Source organism: Gossypium arboreum, chromosome 1 (assembly GCF_025698485.1).
Source record: "Gossypium arboreum isolate Shixiya-1 chromosome 1, ASM2569848v2, whole genome shotgun sequence".
Lineage (NCBI taxonomy): Eukaryota > Viridiplantae > Streptophyta > Magnoliopsida > Malvales > Malvaceae > Gossypium > Gossypium arboreum.
This window is the reverse complement of record NC_069070.1, coordinates 121,075,279-121,088,361: the sequence shown is the minus strand read 5'-3', so window position 1 is coordinate 121,088,361 and position 13,083 is coordinate 121,075,279. Positions and strand designations below refer to the sequence as shown.

General features: G+C 27.6%; 3 protein-coding genes across 3 annotated transcripts; 2 read left to right on the top strand and 1 right to left on the bottom strand.

Annotated features, from left to right (window-relative positions):
• The first annotated feature begins 1,968 nt into the window (after positions 1–1,968).
• On the top strand, positions 1,969–4,444 carry LOC108482550 (two-component response regulator ARR2-like). Its single transcript, XM_017785681.2, has 4 exons — positions 1,969–2,049; positions 2,222–2,384; positions 3,594–3,746; positions 4,097–4,444. The coding sequence occupies exons 2-4, from the start codon at positions 2,222–2,224 to the stop codon at positions 4,240–4,242; spliced, it is 462 nt and encodes a 153-aa protein (XP_017641170.1). The 5' UTR covers positions 1,969–2,049; the 3' UTR covers positions 4,243–4,444.
• Positions 4,445–5,121: 677 nt separating this feature from the next.
• Positions 5,122–6,202, bottom strand: LOC108482434 (GATA transcription factor 15). Its single transcript, XM_017785566.2, has 3 exons — positions 5,945–6,202; positions 5,675–5,833; positions 5,122–5,568 (listed from the first exon to the last, which is right to left on the bottom strand). The coding sequence occupies exons 1-3, from the start codon at positions 5,963–5,965 to the stop codon at positions 5,335–5,337; spliced, it is 414 nt and encodes a 137-aa protein (XP_017641055.1). The 5' UTR covers positions 5,966–6,202; the 3' UTR covers positions 5,122–5,334.
• Positions 6,203–11,687: 5,485 nt separating this feature from the next.
• On the top strand, positions 11,688–12,660 carry LOC128289396 (defensin D2-like). The gene is made up of 2 exons (XM_053025209.1): positions 11,688–11,841; positions 12,348–12,660. The coding sequence occupies exons 1-2, from the start codon at positions 11,778–11,780 to the stop codon at positions 12,518–12,520; spliced, it is 237 nt and encodes a 78-aa protein (XP_052881169.1). The 5' UTR covers positions 11,688–11,777; the 3' UTR covers positions 12,521–12,660.
• The last annotated feature ends 423 nt before the right edge of the window (positions 12,661–13,083 follow it).

The following is a 13,083-nucleotide window of genomic DNA, read 5'->3' as shown; positions in this document are numbered from 1 at the left end:
TTTTCTTTTTTGGCATAATTATTTATTTTGCCCTTCAACTTTACAAAAAAAGTTATTTTAATCTCTCATTTAATTTTTCGACTCTTTTAGTTCTTAAACCTTTGTTAACTTTGTTAACGTGGCATCTATATGGTAGCCCATGCATGTGGCGTATCAAATAGTTAATTTTTTAAAAATAAAAAAAAAAGCATTTTTATATAAGTTTTATACTTTTTTAATGATTTTTATAATTTTTTGAATTTTAAAATTAATTAATTGCGGATATAATATTCATGTGTATGTCATGTTAGCAAAGTTAACAGATGTTAATATTTTCATTCATTTTGAAGTGATTTGATAAACAACACAAGTTTAAGGGTTAAAAGAGGTAAAAAATTAAATGGAGGGTTAAAATAATTTTTTATAAAGTTAGAGGGTCAAATAAGATATTATGCCATTTTTTTGTATGGATAGAAAAGTCTTGGTAAAAATCTTCTTTGTCCCTCTTAATTTTGACATTGAACAAATTGTTCTAAAAAATAAGAGCAATTTAATCTCTGTTAATTTTAATAGTGAATAATTAAATACAATTAATTTAGTCTTGATTTATCAAATTTAACTTGTAATATTTATAAATTTTACCAATATTTACACAAAATATGTAAAAATTGAGGACTAAATTTAGTATTATACTAATCAAAATTATATACAACTTATAACATTCACTTTTTGATTGGTTGTCTTGAGTTGCTAAATTTTAAAATTTATAGGGATTAAATTGCTCCGATTTTAAGAGGGATAAATTTATTTAATATCGAAATGGAAAGAGAATAAAATGTGTTTTTACCAAAAGTTCTTTTAGACAATAAAATTATATAGGAAGTTATTTATATATTTTTTATTAGAGGTTGTTTATATCTAAATAATGCAGTATTAAAATAAAAAGGATTAATTATAAAAATAGTCATTAAATTATGCTTTTGGTTCTATTTTAGTCATGTTTTTCTTTTTTATTTAGTCACTTGACTTTTCAAAATTAATTATTTTCGTTACTCTCTCATTCGTTGCCACTAAATGAGTGATTAAAGTTGACGTGAACTTTTTTTGGATTAATAACTAATTTTAATACTTTAACGTTTACATATTCTATTAATTTGATTCATATCTTTAAAAAAACAAATTTAGCCCTCAATGTTATAAAATTTGTCATTTTAATTTAAATTCTAAAAATCAATAAATTTAACCTTTAACATTTACAAAATCTATCAATTTAGTTTTAATTTTAAAATTAAAAAAAAAGAATAATTTAAAATATTTTTTTTAACTTTAACAATGACATGTTGGGATAATAATGCACATTTTATCTTTTTCTATCTTGAAGGAATCTTATTTTTAGAATAATAAACCCTTTGAATCAGTAGCGATTCAGATGTTTTGATTAACTCAAGTACATAATGACACGTTTTTGTTTTTGATTGTTAAAATAAACAAATCTTTAAGACACTTTTTGTATTACTTTAACGCTTTCTATCCTAATAATTCAAACAAAATTTCTCTTCCTTCAACTTTTTTCACATGTGGGTTTTTTTATTATCTTAATAATAAATTTAATTTTTAATATTTAAGCATTTTATTAATTTAATTTTAAATATTAAAAAATTAATAAATTTAATTTATAATATTTACAAAATTTATTTATTTAATTTAAATTCTAAAAATTTAAAAAATATTATTTTAAAATAATTTTTTACTTTAACAATGACATGTTAGGATAATAATACACATTTTGTCTTTTTCCATCTTGAATGAATCTTTTTCAAAATAATAAAATTCGTCGAATTAGTAGTGATTCAGACTTTTTTAAAAGTGACTCATTTTGTCAAAATCAACAGTACTTGATTAACTCGAGTATATAGTGACACGTTTTTATTATTTAATTATTAAAAAAAACAAATCTTTTAAGACACTTTTTTGTATTATTTTAACGCTTTCTATGCTAATAATTCAAACAAAATCTCTCTGCCTTTTTCAACTTTATATCTCTCAACTCTGGCTTCGTTTTTCAACACGGTATCAATAAAAAATCTTTCTTTCATAATTTATTCTCTCTTTTCTCTTCTTTTTTTCTGTTCATAAATTATTATTGTAATTGCTTAGTGAGTTCAAATTTAAGCATGTGAAAAAGGCAGTAGCATCTTCATGTCAAATTTTCTATAGTATTTTCCCCCCCTTTTTTAAACAGATGAATTCAAGTAATGGAAATGGATCCATGTCGACTGCTAGCTCAAGCGGTGCTTGGAACGGTAGAGATCAATTCCCTGCTGGTTTGCGTGTTCTCGTTGTTGACGATGATCAAACATGTCTTATGGTCTTTGAAAAAATGCTAAAAACCTGCTTATATCAAGGTACTAGTCAACAATTTCTTTAAATTTTCATTTTGAATACTAACTTCAAGTTGAAGTTTTTTTGGTTCGGGTTTATGGGTTTGTATTATTTCTTCTATAGTTTGAACCATTTTTAGATTTAGGTTTTTCAAATTCCATGGTTGAATTGTGTTTGAATTCATATTAATTGAGTTGGATTTTCAGATTTAAATGAGAATTAAGTATATTCCAAATGTGTAAACCTGTCCAAAGGGTAGGTAGACCACTCGACCGAACTTGAGCTAGGGTTAAATAAATATTTTTTGCCAATTTTTAAAATATTTCTATTTTTATTTTAAATTTAATTTAATTATAGTATATAAATATTAATATAAAATTAATATATTTTTAATATTTGGGTAAACTATCAAAATAGTCATTTTTGTTTTCCTTAGCTTACATTTTAGTCACTTATGTTTGAAATGTTACGTTTTAATCGCTTATATTAACATGTTGTAACATTTTAATCACTAAACCGTTAATGGTGTAACGGTAAGCTGACGTGACACGTAAACTATCATTTTAAACAAAATTTTTAGGTTAAATTATACAATTGATCTTCATATTTTTTCGTTTTGAACAATTTAATTTTTCTATTTTATGTTAACTTTCCTTTTTTTTCATTCCCTTCTGTTTTTCCCTCTATTTTTCTCCCTTCTCCATCTCTTTTAATGTAAAAGAAAAAAATCACATTGCTCAAAACGAAAAATATATAGGGACTAATGATATAATTTAACCTAAAATTTTCATTTGAAATGATGATTTAACATGCCACATCAGCTTACCGTTACACTGTTAATGATAATTAATGCTCAATGACTAAAATGTTACAACATGATAACGTAAGTGACTAAAATGTAACTTGAGACAAATATAAGTAACTATTTTAATAGTTTACTCTTAATATTTTTATTACTTTTTAATAGTGATGGTTTTTTTCGAAGGAAAGATTGAGACAAGATCAGATTTTTTTTAAATTTAAGTCCGACTCATGAATAGGTCTACCCATATGATTGAAAATTTACAATAAAAAATTTTTGTTTCGAGCATAGCTGAAAACTGGAATATATTTAAAGTAAAAATAAATTTGAACTGATTGAATCAATGCCTATTGATAGTATGCCACTTTATAATGCTTTGCTTTTTTTGAGATTACCTATTTTCATAAATTTGATGTGTGAATGTTTACAGTTACGAAATGCAACAAAGCTGAGACTGCATTGTCGGTGCTACGTGAGCACAAAAACGAGTTTGATATCGTTATCAGTGATGTCCATATGCCAGACATGGACGGATTCGAACTTCTCAAGCATATTAATTCGGAGATGGATCTCCCTGTTATCCGTAATAACCTATTATTTATCATTTTATTTTGGATTCATCGAGTTTGGATTAAACTTCTTAATTTTGATCCGAATTCGAAAAATTAATTCAATCAACCTAAACCAAACTCGATTCAGTTCGACTTGATAATAGAAAGTCAATAATTCAAATCCATTTAGCTCGAATCCAAAATAAAATTAAGCTTGAAACAAACTTGAATTGAAAATGATTTGATAAGTACCAAAAAATGATCCGAACTTAGAAGGATTAGATTTTATAATGATCCAAACCTAATTAAGCCTCAACCCCAAATTACACAAACTCAAAATTAAGTTTTAACCTGAAATGACTCAAACTTGTATTTTATGCAGTGATATCGGCAGATGCTAGAAAACAAGTTGTTATGAAGGGTGTTACATATGGTGCTTGTGATTACTTAATCAAACCGGTTCGTATTGAGACGCTCAAGAACATATGGCAGCATGTGGTTCGGAAGAAGGCTCGAAATACGTTCTGATTTCAATTGAGTTTTAATTTTAAAATTGAAGATCGATTTGAGATAAAAATCGAATAATTGAAACTTAATTGAGTAAATTAGTTATTTTTCTAGTAAAAAAAAATCTTCATTTGTATGCTCGGAATTGATTAAGTTTGATTGAGTTTACTTTATCAGCTACTCGAAATCAAATATTAAAGATAATTTAATTCAACTTACTTAATACTGTTTGGCACCCAAGAAAATTCTGGGTTTTCCTTGAAACTTTATTTTCTCTCTTTCCATCCTTATTCTAACTCAATAGGCCCTGTCTTTTCCCTTCCTTTTCCTGGGAATTAAATGTGAATTTTTACCTTTTTATTTTAGCCCAGGTTTATTTAAACCATCGCGTAATAAAACAAAATAGTGACAAATACCTATCTGGTCCCTTGAAATTTTGATATTAAGCAATTTAATATCTCTTAAAAAAATAGAATAATTTAATCTCTACCAATTTTGAAAAAGAGTAACTAAGAACAATCAATAAAAAGTTAATATTTTTCTTCAATTTTACATATTTTTATAAATAAAATAATAAATTTAACCCTCAAAATTTATTAACTCAATTAATTTAATCTTGATTTAATAATTTTAACTCACAATATTTACTAATTTTTTCAACTTTTACAAAAAAATATAAATATGAAAACTAAATTTATTATAATACCAATCAAAATTAAAAACAATTAACAATAAACATCTACTGCAAGATTAATTTTCCTTAATTGTTTAATTTTAAAATTTATAAAAATTAAATAGTCAATTTTTTTAAGAGTAATCAATTTACTTAATATTAAATTAAAAAACCAAAGAAATGTTTTTACCAAACAAAATAAATTTAATCTCAAAAAGAAGAAAATATAATCCCAAAAATATAAACTACTGCTAAAATTAAATTAGGAAAAATAGAATGAAATTTCTGAATTTTCTTACACTTGCCCTTAAATTCTTCCAACAACACAATTAGTTAAAAATACTTTTCCATTAAAAGAATTAAGGAAATATAACCAAAAATTACACTTAATAATGGTTAAATACCCTTTAAATATCCTATTATTTTAGCTAAAAAAAACCCTAAGCATAAACAGAACCATAAGAAAGAGCCATTAATAGAAGAGCAGCTTGTTCTTCTTCTCCTAATTTTCTCATTTGACTCTCAACTGTTGATTTTTGCATCAAAACTTTTCTTCCCAAAGATATCAATCTTTGCTTTAAATTATCCCCTAAATTTTTAGGGTTCTTTGATTTCTTGTCTAAAACTGCCCTTCTTTTTTTCCTGCTTTTGATCCCACAAGCATTGCACAAAGACTGCAAAAAAAGGAAAAAAAAAACCCAAATCGCATAAAAACCCAGACAGGAATTAAAGATTAAAGATAAAAAAAACTTGTTGAAATTGAAAAAAAAATAGAAATACCTTGGGACCAGCCGGTCCACCTCTCCAAAGGGGGGTTTTAGAAGTACCACAATTAGCACAAGTTTTCTTGATTTGTTCATTGCAAATGATTTGATTTTGAGTTATTTTTGGTGAAATGGTTTCTGGGGATTTCCTGTTTGGAGCTTTAGAATTTGATCCCTGCAAGAAAATATGATAAAACAATAAAGAAAATCAGCTGAGAAAAAAATGGGAAAGTTAAAGCTCATATGAACAAATGAAGAACATTTTTAAGAGATAATGATGGCTTACTTTTTCACTAGGATCCAACATTTTTACTTGGAGTTTCGAAGATCTGAAACCAACCCAATGTATGCAATCGAAAACACAGATGGAAAATGATTACAAGAAAAAAAAAAACAAATCAGTAGAAAAAGGAATGAAGATCGAAGCAATGGAGCTGAAGAAGAAATGAAAGTAAAAATTTTCTATGGAAAGAAATGAAGGAAAGAGGGCTGATCTAGAAATTTTGATGGGTACGGTTTTTATCCCAAGTTGTCACCCGCCAAAATCCCTAAAAATGAACTGGAAAAAGGGCGCCATTGAATTGGGGTTTTTTTTCCTGTTTGGTTTTTGCCTCCAAAATTTAAATTTTGTCTGCCATTTATTTTCCCGGAAATTCTTTGGATTTGCTTTCATGTTTGGACCTAATTTTTTTTATTTGCTATGATTTATTACATTGCCTCAAATATATTTATCATTGAATAATAAAAAACATTGAACCAATTACATCATTGATTCATTTTTATTTGATGGAATTCACAATAAATTTAATTTTTCTTAAAAATTGTGAAACTCTAATTAAATTTTAACTTTGATACGTGATTTTAAAGATTTTGATTTGACATAATTATATAAACAAAATTTCAACTTAATTTAAATTTTCACATATCTCTAATTAGATTTGTTCATGGGTCAGGCCACCCAGTCCGGCTTGAAAGCTCGCTCAAAAGTGAAAGGATTTTGACAAAAATATAAGCTCAAAAAATAGACTTGGACAAAAAATAAAACTCGTTTTCTAAATGGATTGAGCCTCAGTAAACTTTTTTGAGCCCAAATTTGTAAATAAATAAAAAACTAATGCTTTTTTTATTGTTTTGTCACTTTTTTTACTGTTTTGTTATCATTTCGCTATTATATTATTACTAGAGCTGATCATGGGTTTGGTATTGACCTTTCACCAAGGCCCGTCTGAAAAATAGGAGGGTTTGGGTAAAAATATAGGCCCGAAAAATGGGCTTGGGCAAAAAAACGAGGCCCGTTTAAAAAACGGGTCGGACCTCGAGTAAGAGTTTTTGGCCGGGCCCGCCCAATTATATATTAATATATTTTTTATTTTATTTTTAATTATTTTAAATTTTTAATATAACTATTTTTATTATATTGTTAATTTGTGTATTGTTTTAAGAATTGTTTTGGTATTATTTTTATTTGTTTTAATATTTATTTTATGTTTTTAAATATATTTAATTTATTATATTTTTAAATTTTTTATTTAATGAAATAAGAAAAAAATTAATATGGGTCGGGCCGGGTCGGGCTCGGGCTTAGTGATTTTATTTCGGGCCGGGCTTGGGCAAAATTTTAGGCCCATGTTTTGGGCCAGGCCGAGCCCAGGCCTAGTAGACGGGCCTAAAATTTTATTTGGGCCCGGCCCGGCCCATGATCACCTCTAATTATTACTATTTGTTATTATTTTTGGATATTGTATAACTCTTGTTTTATTATTAATTTTGCTACTATTTTAGAAATATTTGCTTGTTAAGTTGCACTTATCTTAATATTATTTAAGCATATTTTTAAATTTTGTTCAATTTATTGAAAAACATATATTTTAATGTTTGAAGTGTATTTAATATATTATATTTTTAAATTTTTTATATAAAAATTTTTAATACAGTGGGATCGAGCTCAACCAAGTTTGAATTTTGACATATTTATCCGAATTAGACTTGACAAAAATTTAAGTCAATTTTTTAAGCCGACTTTAACTTAAAAATTCAGCCTAAAACTTTTACTTGGGGGTTCCATGTACAACTCCATCTCTAACACCATCGTTGACTTGTTATCATTTTAGCACTATAATCCTAGTAAGTACGGTGGTGCCATATTGCTCCTCCGGATGGAAGAAAAAGTGCACCCTTTTGTAGCCACAAATAAACTATTATTTGGATAATATCTTGCTTCGCATACTATTTCCAAAAGCGAATTGGGATTGAAAATAAGCCTCCAAAACTATTTTCCAAGCATAGCAATATTGAAACTATTAAGGTTTTGGAACCCCAAGCCTCCAAATTTTTTCGATAAACAAATCACATCTCATATTGTTTGATTGATCGAATAACATCCCCACTAATATTTTAAATTCTATTAAATTGTGCCTCTCAGCCCTTATTTCTACCAGCCATTCTCGGACCACCTCATTTTCGACATCTCTAATAATATTTTGACAATTTAATTCACTATGTCCAATAATACCACATTGATAATATATCATTGGCACCAATTCATAATTAAAGGAAACCTCAAAAGATTTATCCCTTAACATTTAATTCTCTTATTTCACATAAACGATTGTCATTTATTTAATATAATTATTCATGAAATTTCTCGAAAAATTATTATCCAAAAAGAATCTCGTCACATTATAAAAATTCCTCATTAAAGCCTCGGATTCAATGTCTTACAATTCTTCCATTTGGTCAACTAATGAACCAACAAGTGATAGTTATTAAAAGACCATGGACCTCCCGATAGCATCTTCTTCACATCAACATGGTAAAAAAATTGAATAACATAGAGCCCACTATTACTAATGCTCAATGGGTTTGTTGCACGCTCCTTAAATCGGTCTTCAAAGAGATAGAAGAGTACGCCCCATGACCGCAAAATTAACGACCCTCTCACTCATGAACTTTCCAACCAGATTATATTTTTTTTAAAACAAAAACATAGATCATATAGTTGATTTCCTTTATCAAAAGCCTCATTTGGATTTAGAATTGTAACAGCCTAATTTTCAGTGGTATCGAGAATAGAGATTTGAGATCATCAAATCCGACGGGTGAGTTAAAAATTTAATAAATTAATTCCTATGAGTCAAATGCGAATATAAAAGTATTTTTGAATTAGTGAATTTGGCAATTTAAAAGAATTAATTAGGTAAATTGGGTTGAGAATGAGGTATCGAGACCTCGACTTCATAAATCGAGCCATAAATATTTTTAGAAATATTTATGGAGTGTTGGTGAGGTAGTATTAAAATTTAGTCAGAAAATTTTGACGTTTAGGTGGTTAATTAAATAAAAAGGACTAAATTGAAAAGGGTGTAAAAGTTGCTAGAAGGATTAAATAGCTCAATTGTCAAATGAGGAATGACCTAAAGTGAAAATAGTCCTAAAGGAGATATTTTGGGCGGCAATAGCTGAGAAAAATCAGGAAATGGATGAAATAATGGCAAAATTGGAAAATTGCCAAAATTGGCTAAATAAAAATGGGACTAAATTGAAATATCTAGAATTCTCTTCATTTCTCTTCATATTTATCAGCTGAAAAACAGCCATGGAGGAGGGTTCAAGCTGGTTTTCATACTATAGCTTCATGTAAGTTTAATTCTTGCTTTCTCCTTGAAATTTTTATGTTTTTGTGACTTTTACAACTAGGTCCACTTGTTGAATTCATTAGTTTTTGATTCTATGAAAGAAATTGAAAGCTGCTATAAATATGTGCTGGAAGTATATGATGATTTGGCATGGAATTAGAGCTTTAAATTATTTATATGCTGATTTTATTGAAAGAATTGAATAGAAAGTGAATGTTTGGGACCTAATTGTAAAAGAGTTTGAAGTTAGAGTTTCATATGGAAATTATGAATTTCAATAGTTATGAAATAACTTATAATGTCTAGAAAAATTATTAATTGAGAAAATTATCTTAATTGAGGGGTTAATTGAGCAAGGACTGAATTGTATGAATTGTGAAATTTGGGGCAAAATGGAAATCAACATTTTGCACTAAAACTGTTTTAGACAGCAGCAGTAGTCAAACTTTGAAAAATCACCAAAATTTATAGAAATTGAATTAGAGGATAAATAAAATATGAAATTAAAGCTTATTGAGTCTAGTTTCTTATAAAAGAAATTATGTAAGCAATAAAATTGTAAATCATGAGATACAATAACTTTTGCGAGACAAGGTCATAATGATTTCGAGTTCCCCTGTTCTGACTTTGGAAAATAATAAAAAATTGGATAAAAATAATTAGGGGCTTAAATTTATATGTTTAGAATCCTGAATGAGTCTATTTTCAAGAGAAATAAATGAGGACATCATTCGAATCCTGTACAAGAATATAATTAATTTTTAGTGAAGAAAGGTCGGAACTGTCAGATAGCAGAACAGGGGAGAATTTAATGAATAAACTGTATTAATTGGCCCAACTAAAAATTATGAAATTTTTATGGTAAGAAGGTATATGAGTCTAGTTTCAGGGAAAATTATAGTATCTTAATTTGGAGTTCTGTAGCTCAAGATAAAAATAATTTAGTGACTATGACATAGATGGATAGCTTGAATATTCACATAAGTAGATAGTGAAAATTATGGATAATGTTACCTACAAGTGTGTTGTTTATACTAAGGATGTGGAATGGAGAGGAGGAGGAGGAAAAATATGTATGAATATTCAGCTAGCATGGCTAATTTGTATGTTTTTGTCTCAAGGACTAAATTGAATAAAAGTAAAACTTTATGGGTAATTTTATAAAAATGTCAAAAATGACTAAATTGAAAGGAATGAATTGTTTTATTATCTAAATTAATAAATTGAGTGAAATTATCAATTTAAGATTGGGTGAAATTTGGGAATATGGTAAATCACCAATATGCCCCTAAATATTGGTATTTCTGCAATTTAGTCAGGTAGGTTCGTATATCCTGCATGAGCATGTAAATATGAAAATTTAAGTATTGTATCGTATTTTATATGATATTTTGAATTGAATTTATGAAAAGAATGTTACATGAAACATGAAAATGAATACTAAATAATATAAATTAATTGAAATTATTCTGAAAATCTTGGTAATGCCTCGTATCCTATCCCGGTCTCAGGTACGGGTATGGGGTATTACAAGAATCAACTCTACTTCTTCCTTATCTTGAATTTAGGGGCAAAGCCAGAACAAATTTTTAGAGACCGAATGAAATTTTAACTTTTTATAGTCTATATCTTTATAATTTTAAAACGATTAAATTGAATTTTTATAATTCTAAGGGGGTTAAATTATAATTTTACCTTTATTAATTTAAATTTTTTTAAAAGTTTAAAAGTCTAAATAGTAATTTTATATTTTAGGGGAGGGGTCGGGACCCCTGCCAGCTACCCTAAATCCGCCTCTGCTTGAACTGTTACATCAAAAACTACTATCAAACATGGAAACAATAGAAAAGCAAAACTCTGAAAGAACTTGATAAAACAAATACTAAACATGCAAACAAGGCATGAGAAAACTTGCCCTAAAAATACCTACCTAAAAGCTAGAAGCAAGACCAAAAACCAATACATGACAATTTTTTTTTTTAAAATCTCATTACAAGTCATGATCATATATGTTCTTTTTAACACAATACTTATAAATTATCGATAATTTCTCTCTCAACTCATAAATAAGAAGATAGTATTGATTAATACTATGCATGACAATGTTTCAAATAAAATATATTAACAAAACTATTAAGTTTAACTTAATTTAAACTATAAAATATCCAACTGTTAATTTGGTAATGAACTAATAAAACCTATTAATTTTGTATTCTAAAATAAATATAAAACAAATCAATTTTCTAAGAATTTCAATAAGCGAAAAATTGCCATCATATGTGGGCTACACAGTTATAACGTACATGAATGTGATCTAAAATCACTTGCAAAAACGACAAATGTGGGGTTCATCCTTTTTTTTATCGATAACTTCTGCAATCTCAAATTTATATAAACATCTCTTAGTACTTTGTTTTTATTGTACTAAAAATTCTCTCAATTTCTCTCTCGCTTTCAATCATTCGCTTTGTTATAATATTTAAAATGGAGCGATTTTCTGGTTCAGTTTCAGCTGTGGTCCTTCTTATGTTAGTTCTTTTAGCAACAGGTTTTCTCTTTAATATTATTTTCGATTCCTTTTCATTTAATTTATTATTTGATTCGCTAAAATTTTAAATTTTTATAAAATATTTGTATTTAACATATTCATATGGGCATGAATCTAATAAGCATGTGAAATATATGTATTTACATATTTTGAAAATATATATATATATATATATATTCATATTTCACATTCACCTTAACAGAATGATATTCAGAATAAAGTTAACCCATTAACTCATATTACCATGATGGATGCTTGTTGCCCCATTTCTCTTTCACTAGTTTCGCTATTGATTCTTTATTTAATAAATGTACATATATTAAAGTTAACTGTTCCATTTAGTCATCTCATATGCTTAAATATATATATATATTTTTCATATTTGACATTCATTTTTGTTAAGATAAGTTTTTTAATATAAAATTAATCACCTCATTTCTGTTTTAAAAAGTATGTTATTAATTTTTTATACGTCACACCTATTTATATTATGTGAAATGAAACAGAGATGGGACCTGTGGCAGCGGATGGTGATAAGATATGCGAGTCCCCAAGCAATGCATTCAAGGGGCTATGCTTACGTGATGACAATTGTGATATTGTTTGCAAGACCGAGGGTTTTCCTAATGGAGATTGCAAAGGTTTCCTTCGCAAATGCGTCTGTACTAAGCCTTGTTAGATGAGCAATTTCATTATACTTTACCCCCTTTCCTCTTATTTTGCATGTGCGTGAGAATTGAGAGAATAAAATTTTAACAACATATTTATGTACAAGGAAATTTATTATTATTGAATATTAACTTCTAAATTAATTCATAATTTCTGAGTTTCTTCTAGAATTATTTGTCTTATATATATATATTAGGACTCTATGCTTAGGTTTGAGGCTTATTTTTAAACCATGCAAAATTTGATGAAATTTAAATAATAAATTATTTTGTTCAAATAATATCTTTAATGATGAAGCCAAACTCAAAATTGTCTATGGTGGAGTTATTCAAAGCTTTAATAACCCGTGGGCCATCCGACTCCGAAATGAAACCATCCATGCGCATCTCCTTGAGCCAAGACATAGCCTCTCGTACGTGATGCTTCAGCTAAATGACTCTCCAAACAACTTGACCAAAAACACCAGCAACTACGAGTCTACGATTAAACTTACCATTCGTGTCTTGAATCACAGTTGCCCAACTCGTCTTGTTTTCAGCAACAACCACAGCAGTGTCAACATTACATATAATC